The following is a 14653-nucleotide window of genomic DNA, read 5'->3' on the forward strand; positions in this document are numbered from 1 at the left end:
GCCTGCAAACAGCCACAGGCCCCTCACCCAGGCCATTCCATGACCCAAGGGAACCCCCACCCTGATCTGAGACACCCTTAAAGGCAAACCAGCTGGCCCCTACCTGTGCACCAGGCATCTATCCTATTCTAATAAAATATGCAATTGACTGTCACTCCGACACACAAAATGGCTGCCCTCATGTGGTCTCAAGATGGCCACCACAAGATGGTCAGCAAGGGAGGGCAGTTGGGGGGGGACCAGGCCTGCAGGGGAGGGCAGTTAGGGGCAATCAGGCTGGCAGGAGAGCAGTTAGGCATCAATCAGGCTGACAGGGGAGTCGTTAGGAGTGATCAGGCTGGCAGGCAGAAGTGGTTAGGGGCAATCAAGAAGGCAGGCAGGTGAGCAGTTGGGAGGCAGTAGTCCTGAATTGTGAGAGGGATCCCAGATTGAGGAAGGTGCAGGCTGGGCTGAGGGACACCCCTGCTCCCTGCATGAATTTCATGCACCGGGCCTCTAGTTATTCTGATGTTACCAAATCATGATACACAATAGAGAAAAATGGTAGATAATTAAATATCCAAATAAGGAGGTGGTTAACTAACCTATGGTTAACTAACCAATGGTATATCAATCTGGTGAAATATTATACAATAATAGAAAGTGATACTGATTTAGTGTTTAACAACATAACAAATAACTATAAGAAAAAATATAAACTATAAAATTTAATATATGAATACTGCTCTATAAATAAAACAGTACAGAAAAATGACTGAAATTTTACCAGTAGTTTTCTTTGATAGTAGAATGAGGAACATTGTTTTTTTTCCATTTTCTATTTTTCTACATTTTTTAAAATGAAAAGAAAAACTACTGAGTGCAAAAATGCTATAGTATCTGTCCACTGTATCATCATGTTGAAAATAAGATCAATACAATAAAATCCTATTCAAGCTAGCTGCTCTATTCCTTCAAAATAAAATCAGAAATTGAGCATTGAAAGCTATCAAAATATCTTGTCATTGCTCTCTCTGATCATCTGATGGATTCTTCACAAGATAAACACCCAGAATAGCTAAAAGAAAGCCAGACCCCACTTTCTGACTACAACTATTCTTTTTGTTTATGTTTACATATTTATGTTTGTCTATAGGTTTAAGTCAAGAAAAAGTGCATACCCCATGCCACAGAGTATATGAACCATTGAAGATATTTTGAAAAACAAATAGACACTGAAATTGTAATTTCAGACCACCCTAATGGTTTAATTACTAGAAATCACATAACAGGGTATTTTACAGGATGAAAGAGAACCACAAACAAAATAATTAAGGCTGAATCATCTTACCTTTAATACAAGTTATTATGTTTCCCCTATTTTATTTTCTAAATAAAAATATCTCTTATTCCTACTTTGTGGATTTCAAGTTTAGTATTTTTCCATTCTTTGTAAAAGACATGAAAAGCCAATATTTTAGGCTTCTAGTGTTAAAGTTTTAAAATGAGATTCTAGAGTATTACTTTCTGTAGATTCATTTCCTAGTGGTGGCCTCTGGGCATAGAGAATTAATAGGAAAGGGACATGATAGAGCTTTCTAGGACTATAAATATGTTTTAAATGTTGTTTTGGGTGGTATTTTCAGAGATGTAGATTTAACCACCAAAAATCATCCGCTTGAACATTTAACTGCATTTTACTGTGTGTAAATTATACCTACAAAAAATTTCTTCTTCAATTACTGGCATGAATACTTATAAAATACTTTACCTAGTATCAAAAATTCTTCAGGCCAAATATGTGTGTGTGAGTTGACATGTGTTAAATCATGCTCATAAACAGAGATACAATTCCTAACAGAGTCTCAGTTATTACTACCCACACCACAACTGAACATATGCCCAAACATGAACATTGAGGTACACTCCTTTTTTTTGCCAAACACTCTACAAAATCAGACCAAACCAAGAAATGACATTTCCCCCAACAACCCACCATACACACATAAAAAAACTAATCCCCAATATTAGCTGTAATATATGGGTTATATCCAGAATAACCTGTAATATTTAATTTAAAATCTTTCAAATTACAAAATTATACTTACTATTGTATATTTTCAATAACCTAATTCAATGGTCGGCAAACCGCAGCTTGTGAGCCACATTCGGCTCTTTGGCCTCTTGAGTGTTCTAACGCCAGTTCTTCAAAATAGACTTGCCCAGGCTGAAAACCGACTTCTGTGTATGGGCCACGAAGTTTCAATCGCACTGTAAGTGAGCGCCCACACGTGGTATTTTGTGGAAGAGCCATACTCAAGGGGCCAAAGAGCCACATGTGGCTCGCGAGCCACGGTTTGCCGACCACTAATCTAATTAATATAACAATCATCATTTTTTTCATATGATGACTAACTTAATGGCAAAATTATTAATTGCAAATTTTGCTACTGTTGTAATGTTTTTAGGGGAAAAGAAAAAGCAAGCTTGGGTGAAAAACAAAAACAAAAAACCACCAAAAGCCCAAACCAAGGAATTTCTGAAAGTGTAAGCATTCCAGGAGGAAGCACAGTATAGCTTCAGATGGTCATTCCCACAGTTCTTAGGAAAACCACTACAATATCCCAAGGAGAAAAACTGTAGAGACACTTATGATAGAGGATCAACTTGCTGGCACATGAAAAGTGTGAGTAGAAATATAACTTCAAACAAGCGGTTAAAAAAACCAATCAGCAAACCCAAGACAAAGAAAAGCCTTGCTGTAAGAGGAAAATGCCTAGGTTTACAGAAATGATACATACCCGTCTGTCGATCTTATCACCCTGTAAATTATACATTAAAAATTATTCATAAATATTACTGCTTTATAAAAATTTAAATCTAGAAAAAATCCCTCAAATACAATTTCTATAAATCCAAACTAATACTTTGGGACAGCACAGTTCTAATCTTTTATTATATAACAATGCACATATATTTTAGAGGAGAAAGAATAATTTTATAGCACTGTGATTACTAAGAGTGGAAAGACACCATTATCTTGAGGATTTCTCTTTATGTGTGAATTATAATTACAATGTTAGAGCAAAGTCTATAGTGATGGTGGTTAGACAGTTAATTGCTGTTTGACTTAAGAAAAGCTGTTTTCAACTGAAAGCAACATGAAAATACCAAGTATTAAATAAGTAAAAACATGAATATTTTGGGATAGAGTTTTAAACAATAAGAGATAAATGGTAAATCAAAGCTATAAGCTTTCCATCAAAGTAATGTTAAACAACAAAGGGAGTTTTTAACTCCCCTTTCACTTACAGTTAAGTTTTTAAATCCTCATTCAAGGATATGTTGCTATTGATTTTTAAAGAGAGAGAGAGAGAGAGACATCGATGTACGAATCAATTGGTTGCCTTCAGCATGAGTCCCGAGTGGGGATCGAACCTGCAACCTAGGTCTGTGCCCTGACTGGGAATTGAACCTGCAACCGTTTATTATACTGGACAATGCTTCAGCCAACTGAGCCACCGAGCCAGGGCTAAAGTTAATTTTTAAGCTTTCATTTATCACTCCTATGGATGACACTGATGTTTCTTTAAAGCTAACAATAAAACAATTCCATCAGTGTAGCAAAATTAAAAACTAAGGAAGATATGGCACATTATCATGGGAAGGGGTATCAGACAATACCAGTGGATACAGCAATTTAGACTTACCCACATTTTTACTCCCCCCGACCCAGTGACTCTGAATGCTGATGGCTTTACCCTGTTGCTAAAGCATGAACTTGAATTGTTCAACAGCAAGTCTGGCACGGGTAGGCAATCATGTAATAGTAAGTGATATTCTAAATGAATTAGAATCGATACTTCGAGATTACTGTTCTCATCAATAGTCTGAAGGAATGTAAACATTTTTAGCTATGCTTTCCTCTATCATACTAGGTAAAATTACATGCCTTGGAGTTTTGAGAACTCATAAACATCAAGGGATACACAGTTTAACTATACAAGCCATGGACTGGTGTTCTAGTTTTGTTTTCTGAAAGGAAGTTCAATTGCTCTGTGTCTGGGAAGAGAAAGAGGGAGGTACATGGCTATGAACCACTTTACTCCCTCTCTCTTAAAGTGAGCTGGATTAAAATGACAGAGAAAATGACATGCAAGAACAATGTGGATGATTAAAAAAGAAAAAGCAACAAACACCTTTGCCTAGAATATGTGTTTCGATTATGATGCAGATCTTATTATAAAAATATTTGGCAAAACCATTCTTGTAAGAATATTTATGGCTTTTTCTCTAAAAACTGTTTCAGGTTACAATGTGCTAATAAGCAGGTAAGTCAGTCCTTGCCCCTTCCCTTTTTTGTCTGTACAGTCTACTAAGAACAGCCTTAAATTCTTATATCATTGGCATTAAAACATGTAAGCCAAACCTCCCTCATGCCCTTAGAGAAGTTCCACTGGCTACTTTACCTGTGAAAGGATGTTGGTGCACTGTTGCAATAAAGAAACCGGAGGATTGCCGATACTTGTAGCAAGTTGAACCCTGAGCAACTGTTCTTTCTGGGTGGCATTTTCTTGCAAAGCATGGGCAAGGGCCACAGCAGCACACCAGTTTGAAAGTGAATCAGTAGAAAACAAACCTCCGCATAATAACTGACCAGCAGAGACGGAATGACCTGTTGCTACAAAAATGAAAGGCAGATAATAATAATATAAACATTTATTATGTTGTTTTCCACACACAGAAAAAGTCAAAATACTATCTAAAAATGTGCTAGTAAGTAGTATCTATCTATATAATAGAGGAATATGCAAATTAGCCAGGATGCCGTAATGTCATAACTGAACAGCAGGGACCTGCCTGAGGCTGCATAGCGTCTGGCTGGGGTGAGGGACCTCAGACCACGTCCCTGCCTGGTGGGGCTTGATAGGGGACCTCAGGTCATGCCCCCTGCCCTGGGGGACCTGAGGCTGTGTACTAGGCCCAGCAGAGCTTGACGGGGGACCTGAGACTGCGCCCCCAGCCCAGAGGGGCTTGACAGGGGTGAGGCCGGCCAGGTCTGGGTCTCCTGCATTTTCGAAGCACAAGAGGGTAGTATGCGGGGACTTGACTCTGGGTCCTGTAGCGTGCCCTAGACTCTGACAGGCGGGAGATTTTCATATACATTTTACTAATTTTCTTTCATCCCTGACACTTCTATTATAGAGAAAGGGCAAATAGCAATATTAAAATATTTCCTCTAATTAATCCCCTTTAAAGTGCATGAATTTCATGCACCAGGCCACTAGTTAAGTAATATTTTTGAAAGTCTGTTTTTCAAAACAAATGGAAGATGACCCCTCCCCAAAAAGACCTTGGGAAAAAAGTAGCAGAGTAAAGAAATAGTAGAATACTTTAGGCATCAAACTGATAATAGTAATAGCCCAAACATTTATTACCTTAATTAAACACTACATTTCTAAAGAAAATTCAAGAAAATGCCATAGTTTAAATATTCTGCTACACCCAGGGTCTTTTATGATTTATGATATATTTTACCATTAAATCTAGAAAGACAATTATCTACTTTTTATTTTATTTTTTATTTTTATTTATTATTATTTTTTTAAATATATTTTATTGATTTTGTACAGAGAGGAAGAGAGAGAGATAGAGAGTTAGAAACATCGATGAGAGAGAGTCATCGATCAGCCGCCTCCTGCACACCCCCTACTGGGGATATGCCCGCAACCAAGGTACATGCCCTCGACCGGAATCGAACCCGGGTCCCTTCAGTCCCCAAGCCGACGCTCCATCCATTGAGCCAAACCGATCTCGGCAAATTATCTACTTTTTAAAGCAGAAATTAAAATAAAATTATTTACCATCAATTGTGGAAGGTAGAAGTGTTGACACAATTTCTCCTTGTCCTTTTTGGTTTTTATATAAGAAACACTGGAAACAATAGAGAACAGCACAGCGCAATACAAATGGCTGCCTTTCATTAACCATAGACATGAGAAGTACTACAATTGCCGGTCTGTTGTGTTTAAAAGAAGAACAAAAAGAAACATTGCAAATCAATAACTAGTTATTTTTGTTGATTGAAAAACCATAACCAGAACACAAGTATTTCCATCTCCATTTCACAGAAAGGATAACTGCAGCTTAGAGAAGCGAAATTACTTATTTGCTTAGGCACACAGCTAGAAAGTGGAAGAAGAGACACCTGATCCCAAATGCATAGGTACCAAAGACTACTAACTCTTTTAAAATACCTACATATTTATCTTGTCAGATAATTTCTAGTTTCAAAATACACAAACTGAACTTCTTAAAACAATAAGGTGTGCATATGAGACATACTAAAAACCCAAAGTAAGTTTTTACTTCATAGTAGAATCTCAGTATTTCCCTTTTCCTACCTTGGTGGGTTTGAAGGTGCATTTACAGAAGCAAAGTAGTCTTGGTTTACTTGACAGCCTCGGATAACCTCTGATACAGTATTAATGGTCTATTAAAGGGGGAAAATAATTTAGAGAAAGTAAGTTAAGGAAGGAAACCTGTTTTCAAGTGAAGAAAATTGTTTTCTCTCTGCTTTTTGTTTTTCAAAGCCAAAATTCAGACACCAAATTAATCAGTGACAGCATATAATCTTGTAATATTTCCTTGAGATAACATTTAAAGAAATTAAGTATAGGCCTCCAATTAAAAATAACACTTGACCACACACATTTAAAATCTCAAAAACCTAAAATTAATAATATCCTTTAAGAGCTAGAGTCTATTTCTACAAAACAAGAAAAGTATGTTTTAATATAATATTAGAGAACAAATTTAAAATGTAACAAATTAAAGATTCAATTCAAGAATGAAGTTGAACCATGGCCAGTGTGGGTAAATGGTTAGAACGTTGGCCCACACACTAGGATCTTGAACTCGATTCTGGTCAAGGGCACATAACTGGATTGCAGGTTCCATACCTAGTCCCAGTAGGGGTGCGTGCAGGAGGCAACCAATCGATGTGTCTCTCTCATGTTGACGTTTTTTTCTCTTCCCTCCCTCCCTCCCTCCCTCCAAATCTATGGAAAAAATATCCTTGGGTGAGGATTAACACACACACACACACACACACACACACACACACACACACTCTTGAAAAAAACCTCTAAGAAAATAGAATTAAAAAAAAAAAAAGGTCCAGAAAGTCCAACAATCTATTAACAGAGTTGGAAAAACAGAAGAGAAAAGGGAACATTATCATGGAATACAAAAAACATGGTCAGAACTGAAGGACGTTTGTCTCTGGCTTGAAATGGCCCAGTGAGCGCTCTTTCAAATAAATGAAGGAAAAACAGTTCTTCAATACGGCATATCATCAGTAAATTTCAGAAAACCAGAAATAAAGATTCCAAAAGATTTAGAGAGAAAAAGAGCAGACTCTATAAAACATATTCTCTTGCCATTTATCCCTTTTCAAGAAGTTAACTAAAATAAGATAATGAAATGGAGGGTTGGGGAAAGACATGGAATCAGTAACTAAGAAATATAAGAGAGAGGTGAAAGGAACTCCTAGGAGGAATGGTGAATGAAAATCCAGGACAAGAGTCGAGAATAACCAGTCCATATTGGAGCAGGATGACAAATGGTTTCCAGAAAATAAAATGCAAAAAAGAACACTATATATTATAACACAAACAAGAGCAAGGGGTATTTAAAGAAGAGATATAGGCTCTCTTTGCCTCAGCAGGGGACAGTATAAATATAGTTGTAAGACTATAAGCCTTGATTATTGATTTAAAAATAAATTACTGGGGTGACAAGGGAAGTAAAGTAGGAGGCCTATACAGGAGGGTAGTGGGACTGATCGTAGGGAGGAGAGAGGCTGAAGCAGCTGTTTTTGTTATAAAACTTTTATTATTATCTGTGCTTTTATTGTGCAGGTGTTGAGAAAAATAAAAAAGATAATTTAAATAAACTAAGCCATTATTTTCTTCAAATTAACATTTCTCTAAATGTAGGAAACAGAAAATGCCATATATCAGAAAAGAATTTACTATTTTATAAATAAGCAAAACTACTTAAGACTCAAGTCCTATTTGACTAAGACTAAAGTAATATTGTTCTCAAAATTGCAAACATAAATCATACCTGTTCATTCCTGTTGAACACAATAAAATTAATGAGAACACTTCTATGCTTTATCATTACTTATATACTATTAAACTTGATGAATGAGCCCACCTTTTGGAATTAATACTGTCATCATTATGCTAACTATATTTTAGTAGGATCAATAAGGGCTTTAACACATAAAAAGTTAATTATTGCTGTTTTTCCTTTAGCTGATATTTAATTCTTTCTGATAATTCTTAGGATTTCAACTTCCACAGAACAGTCTCTGCCTTCATTCAGTTTACCTCAGTCAGGATATCAGCAGGAATCCCAGTAGCCATTAGGATAGTGCAAAGCTGCTGCAATAAGCCACACTGGAACATGGCTTTCTGGCAGCTACTGGTAGCACCAGGAGGGTTGGTGGGAGATACCAGGACACGAATAAGCTGTGAAAGAAAGAGAAACAGAATGTCTTTTAAAGATCAGAGACTTTAAAAAAAGTCTTGAAGCAAATTTAGTCTATAGCAGCAGCAGCAACAACAACAAAGATCTATGTGAAGAATGCCCTCACCTGTTCAGCCAGATCTGGGTGCTCTTTCCTTTATGCTGTCATGACAATAGTTCTGTTATATTACATGTTAATCCTAAATTTGTCTCCTTCAGTGATTGTGAACTCCCCGAGAGCAGAAACTACATCGATCATTTTTGTATCCCAAATAAGCACAGTATTTATAACATAGTCCATACTCAATAAATGAATGAATGGATAAGTAACAGGGTGGTATTTTATCAAAGTAAGATTTCTTATTGAAGTAAGGATCAACACCTAATTATAGAGCAGGTCTGAAAACAGAATGGGTGGAGGTGTTTAAATTCCTCCTAACAGGAAATACTTAAAGAGAGGATAAACTAACAACTGGAGGCATGGTAGAAGATTCATGCATTGGGCAAGGGGTTGGCCCCACTGCTTGTTAATGCTAATTAAGTCCCTAATTCGGATTCTATGATTAATTAGTCTGAACTTAAACATGAAACTTAAGAAACATGAAAAGTCATCCCAAATAAGTGTTCAGCACAGTTACATCTTCAAAATAATTTTATATATAGTTTGCATTTTAAAACTAGTATAAAATTTTGTATATCAAAATCAAATGGGACATTTATAATACTTTATTAAAAGGGTTAACTAATTGATGATCCTAGAGAAGGCTTTAGGATTTCACATTGGTTCTTCTCCTTGGACCTTTCTACAATAGTTAAGATTTCCATTAAAATTTTGTTGTTGTTGTTTTTAAAATTTATTATCTTTCTATCCCTACTTAAAATTTTTTATAAGCAAATATCAAGCTATTTGTCATTTCTCCAACAAATATTTCTATAATTACCTCTAACTGATATGGATTTTAGAAAACAGTCATCAAGCCATTAAAATAGTAATTTCTTAATATGATCTAATAGCAGTTAGATATTTTTATTGAAGGAAATACAGAAAAAATAATTATCAATTTCTAGATGAAAGAAAAGTAGAAGGAATGGCTGAAGGAGTCCTTATTATATGGATAAGAAAGCAGATTTTGACTCATATAGATTAAGTTTTTAATGATTTAAAGTTCTAAATATTGAAAAAGATTTTCTCATAATAAGATAATGAACTTTCTGGGAGGCAGAATTAGACATTAAACTATCATTCAAAAAAATTAAAATGTTTTATGATTAACAAAACTTTTCAAAAAGATTCTTCCCCCCAAATTCAATCTGCAAAACTTGGAGTGAAGTATTCTCAAGCAGATCAATTTCAACTTTTAGTAGCTTGGAATTCAATCATGATTATAATTGTAATGATGAATAATTCCAGTTAGGGTGTATCTATCCAAAAAAGGTTTAATCATCATTTATGACGCCTTTTAAAAAAATTATATATTTTATTATTTTTTTACAGAGAAGAAGGGAGGATAGTTAGAAACATTGATGAGAGAGAAACATCAATCAGCTGCCTCCTGCACACCTCCTACTAGAAATTGCCATACCCAGCATGTACCCGCAACCAAGGTACATGCCCTTGACCAGAATCGAACTTGGGACCCTTCAGTCTGCAGGCCGACACTCTAGTAACTGAGCCAAACCAGCCAGGGCTATGACGCCTTTTTATGTGCTTGAAATACAAACATCTCTGAATATGGCTATAAAAAAAGAGCATTCAACAGACTGAAAAACAGAAAAAAACTATTGGACTATAAAGTCATGAATGCTCCAACTACTCAATCTTTAAGATGGAGAATATATAAATTAAATGTCAGTTTTACTTCTACGTTTATGTTCTTCAAGATTAGTATCTAGTTAGTTTAGTTACTTTTTAAAAGGAAAGAATGCTTAACCATTTTACTATGTAAATAGAATAACAACAGTATTTTTCTATTTTTTAAAAATCCTCACTTGTTTTATTGATTTTTTTTTAGAGAGAAAGGAAGGGGGAGAGAGAGAGAGAGAAGGAGAAAAAGAGAGAGAGAGTGAGATGGAAACATTAATGACAGAGAGAGAAACATCAGTCAGTTGCCTCTTGCATGCACCCCAATCAGGGATTAAACCCACAACCTAGGTTGTGCCTGGACTGGGAACTGAACCTGCAACCTTTTGGTCTATGAGACAACACTTCAACCAACTGAGCCACACAGGCCAGGTTCTGTTCTTCTGTTTATATGTAACAGTCTATTCTAAAATTTTTGGGGGCTAAATGAGTACTTTACTTTTTAAACAGTGACACTGTCTTCAAAATGAATTCTTTACATAGTATCCTACACTATAAAACATGAGTAGGCTCCTCAAGCAATTTAAATTTTCACTATTTGATAGGAAATATATAAATTACTTTTCTAGAGGATTTTATCAGGAAAGCAGTGTTGAGTAAAGATAGCAATTTTACCAATTGGAACCCTGTTCTAAAAAACATAAACTAATGAAGTCTTGAAATGTGCAATACTGATATGTGAAAATAGAAATAATGAAGTTGGGAGTATAAACAGAAAGATTCTGCCCATGTCCTTCTGTAAAATATTTTCCTAACAATGTTTATGCATATTCTGAATAGAATAACTATATAATTTATTACCCAAAGTAAAAGATGACACTGAGTAATTATAAAACGAATACTGTTCTGGAAAACTGGGGTACATGGTGACCCTAATTATCAATCAAACCTATGTAAGCAATTTCTTGGGCATGTAACAGTATTGACAGTAATTACTAGAGAAATTAACAATCTAGTTTTGAGGAATACAACTTCAGAGATGCAGGCACAATTCAGAGACATTCAAAGACCCATAAGATTCACCAGAGTAAGTTAGGAGGCAGTCTACACTTAAAAAGGAGTAAATAAGTAAAATGCTTCAAAGAACTTTATAATTTTCTCTGATGCAGAAGTAATTTGGGATCCTATTGTCCTCACTTCCACTATCTATTACAATAAAGCTTACATAAAATTAGAGGCGATTTGTCAATTTAATTTGCATTGGACTTAAAACTCAGACTATCAATCTTTGGGGATAGAGACATTATAATTCATTTACCAGCATTCAGTGACTGGCCCTCAGTAAATGTTTTCTGAATGAATTTATTTGTTGAACTTAATATTCTCAATATTAAAATTTATATCAGAGTCTTCATTAAAAAAAGCACATTTAAAAAATTCCAAGTCAACAACATCTTAATTGATTATATTTTGTTGTAAAACTCATCAGGAAACTATATGTTTGGATTCACTTTAAAATAATCCTGCAGGGTAAGAGAGGGGAATAAAAAAATGAAACAAAATTGCTAGATGTAATAATTATGATAGGGGTGTGTTTGGAGGGGTGAAGGGGATCAATTTCCATATCAGGAAATTTTTAAAGAAGCTGACCTGAAATCTACTGAACATCCTCATTTTATTAAAAATGAGTTTACTTTTCTTTGAAAGGATTTCAGTCAAAATTCTTACCACATTTATGTCTAAGTTCAATATACCTGTAGCATTAGGTGCAGATTTGTTACTTTCTGTGCAGACCAGCCAGAATTTTCATCTCCAACTTCAAACCAAGGTTTCATACGTTGAATATATGAGCCTTCTTTAAAAAAATTTTGATTGGAATTGTTGTTTTTTAACAAATTTTGGAGCAAAATCAGACAATCTTCCACAACTATACCTGAGGAAAGAATGTAAATTGAAATGTTAAGGCTGATAAAACCTGAAGGAAAATTCAATCTCTAAACATTAAAAAAAAGAGAAAGAGAGAAGTCTCCACACCCAACATCTCTTCAGTATGGCAAGGCAGAGAGCTGTTGTGACTCCTGACGGCCACAATCTGTGTGTTCTTTCTCAGGACTGCTGATGATCGCTTTGACTTCTATGTTCAACTATGTACATAAGTGTTACCTCAGTAATTCAGATATTTTCTTCAAATCCCAGGTTAAATATAATTTCTTCAGGAATAATCACCAAGACCCAATGACTAACTTAGCTAGCATCACTAGCTACATGCTTTCATAGTAGCTTGCTCCTTTTATTTTGATATCTTCTCCAATAGATTATAATTTATGAAGACAGGAATTTGTGAATGCCATACTAGGATACAGTGACCTGCCCTGTATCCATTGCAGAGACAGAGACAAGATATCAGGTATATACATAATAGGTCACTGTTAAATATCTGTTGAATGAATTAATCATATCTTAATTTCTAAGAACAACTGGACATTATTGTCTCTCTGTCTCTTCCCTGAAACTTCCTCTTCCCTTAGTTCCCCAAAAAACTTGCTCTTTCCTGGTTTTCCTTAGGGATTGCTGGCCACTCGTCTGACTTCCTATTATTCATGATTCTGTTCTCCATTTTTTCTTCTTTGCTTACAAAACATACTCTCCAGAGTAGTTTCATCCACACAACTGGTTACACTTTTATCACAGCTGAAGCTCTCCAACTACTGATCTCCACTTTACCAAGTGCTAGTCTAACCAATGATCTGTTTCTCTCAATGAAGGATATGGATGATGCTGGATGCTTACAGCTAGCAGGTTCTTTTGTGCAGTACATCTACACTTCGGCTCTTAGTAGTTAAGCTTTATGTCTACAATAATCAATTTTTAAAAATTAATATACTTTATTTCTCTCCGTTTCTCCTATTATTATCTTTTAGCATTAGTGTGGCACATTTGTTTGACTCATGAATGAATACTGATACATTATTCAAGTCCATAGTTTACTTTAGGGTTCACTCTTTGTGTTGTACAGTTCTATGGGTTGACACATGTACAATGTCACATATCTGCCATTAACAGTATCATATATAGTAGTGTCATGCTTTAAAACCCTGTTATACCTATTCATTCCTCTTTCCCCCAAATCCTGGCAACTGTCTCTATATAGTTTTGTCTTTCACAGATGTCAGTTGGTTAGGTCACAAACAATGTAAACTTTCAGATGGGCTTAACTTAGCAATATGCATTTAAGGTTCCTCCATGTCTTCTCATGGTTTGCTAACTTTTTATTGTGAAGGACATTTTAGTTGCTTCCAAGTTTTGGTAATTGCAAATAAAATTGCTATAAACATTCATGTGCAGAATTTTGTGTGCATATAAGTTTTCCACTCATTTGGGTAAATATCAAGGAGTGTGACTATTGGATCAAGTGATAAAAAGTATGTTTAGCTTGGTAAAAAACTGCCAAAATGCATTCCAAAATGGTTGTACCAATTTGCATTACCACTAGCAATGAATGAGAGTTTCTGTAGTACTACATCCTTGCCTGCTTTTGGTATTGTCAGTGTTCTAGATTTTTGCCATTTTAATAGCGTGTAGTGATAGCTCATTATTTTAATTTGCATTTTCCTAATTTTGAGCATCTCTTCATGTGCTATTTGCCATCTATATCTCTTCTTTGGTAATGTGTTTGTTTGCTTTTGTCCATTTTATAATTGGAATTTTGTTTGTTTATTGTTGAATTTTTAAGAGTTCACTGTATAATTTGGATACAAGTCCTTTTTCAGATATATATTATTTTCTTCCTGTCTGTGGCCTTTCCATTTATATTTTAAAAATTATTTATACCATTTTTTAATTTTTCAAGTATAGTTGACATACAATATTATATTAGTTTCAGGTGTATACCCCAGTAATGAGACATTATATAAATTACTAAGTGATCATCCCAATAAATCTCCCACCCATCTGACACCATACATAGTTATTGCTATCCCTGTGTTGGAACTCTAAAAGAGTAAGTCAGAGTAAGTCTGTGTGCAGGCCCTTTAAGAGGAACTGCCTGGGACTCCAGGAGCTCTCCATCTCACTCAGCCACAATTCTCTTTGGTCTTTACAGCCAAAGATTGTGGGGATTTCTCTTCCTGGCACTGGAACCCTGGGCTGGGTGGCCTGGTGTGGGGCTGGTAACCTTACTCCTCAGGGGAGACCTCCACAGAAGAGAGATTCCTCCCAATTTTTATTCACCACACATGAGTGTGGTACCATTCTGTTCCTTAACTCCACCCCTCCTACCAACTTCAATGTGGCTTTTTATTTAAATCCTTAGTTGTAGGACTTCCATTCAGCTAG

At 35.5% G+C, this 14653-nt stretch overlaps 1 protein-coding gene across 4 annotated transcripts in view; it reads right to left on the reverse strand.

The window, feature by feature from the left end:
* USO1 (USO1 vesicle transport factor) overlaps positions 1 to 14653 on the reverse strand; it is a 70754-nt gene that overhangs the window by 16564 nt on the left and 39537 nt on the right. For 2 of the 4 annotated variants that reach the window (XM_084881168.1, XM_084881167.1), the window contains 6 exons: positions 12073 to 12251; positions 8379 to 8519; positions 6384 to 6472; positions 5844 to 5998; positions 4449 to 4660; positions 2781 to 2801 (listed from right to left, as the gene is read on the reverse strand). In XM_084881168.1, the coding sequence (XP_084737294.1) occupies positions 2781 to 2801; positions 4449 to 4660; positions 5844 to 5998; positions 6384 to 6472; positions 8379 to 8519; positions 12073 to 12251 (797 nt within the window). The remainder of the gene's footprint in view (positions 1 to 2780; positions 2802 to 4448; positions 4661 to 5843; positions 5999 to 6383; positions 6473 to 8378; positions 8520 to 12072; positions 12252 to 14653) is intronic. The other 2 variants (XM_084881170.1, XM_084881169.1) reach the window with 1 other exon arrangement.

Source organism: Pipistrellus hanaki, assembly GCF_964339955.1.
Source record: "Pipistrellus hanaki genome assembly, chromosome: 1".
Lineage (NCBI taxonomy): Eukaryota > Metazoa > Chordata > Mammalia > Chiroptera > Vespertilionidae > Pipistrellus > Pipistrellus hanaki.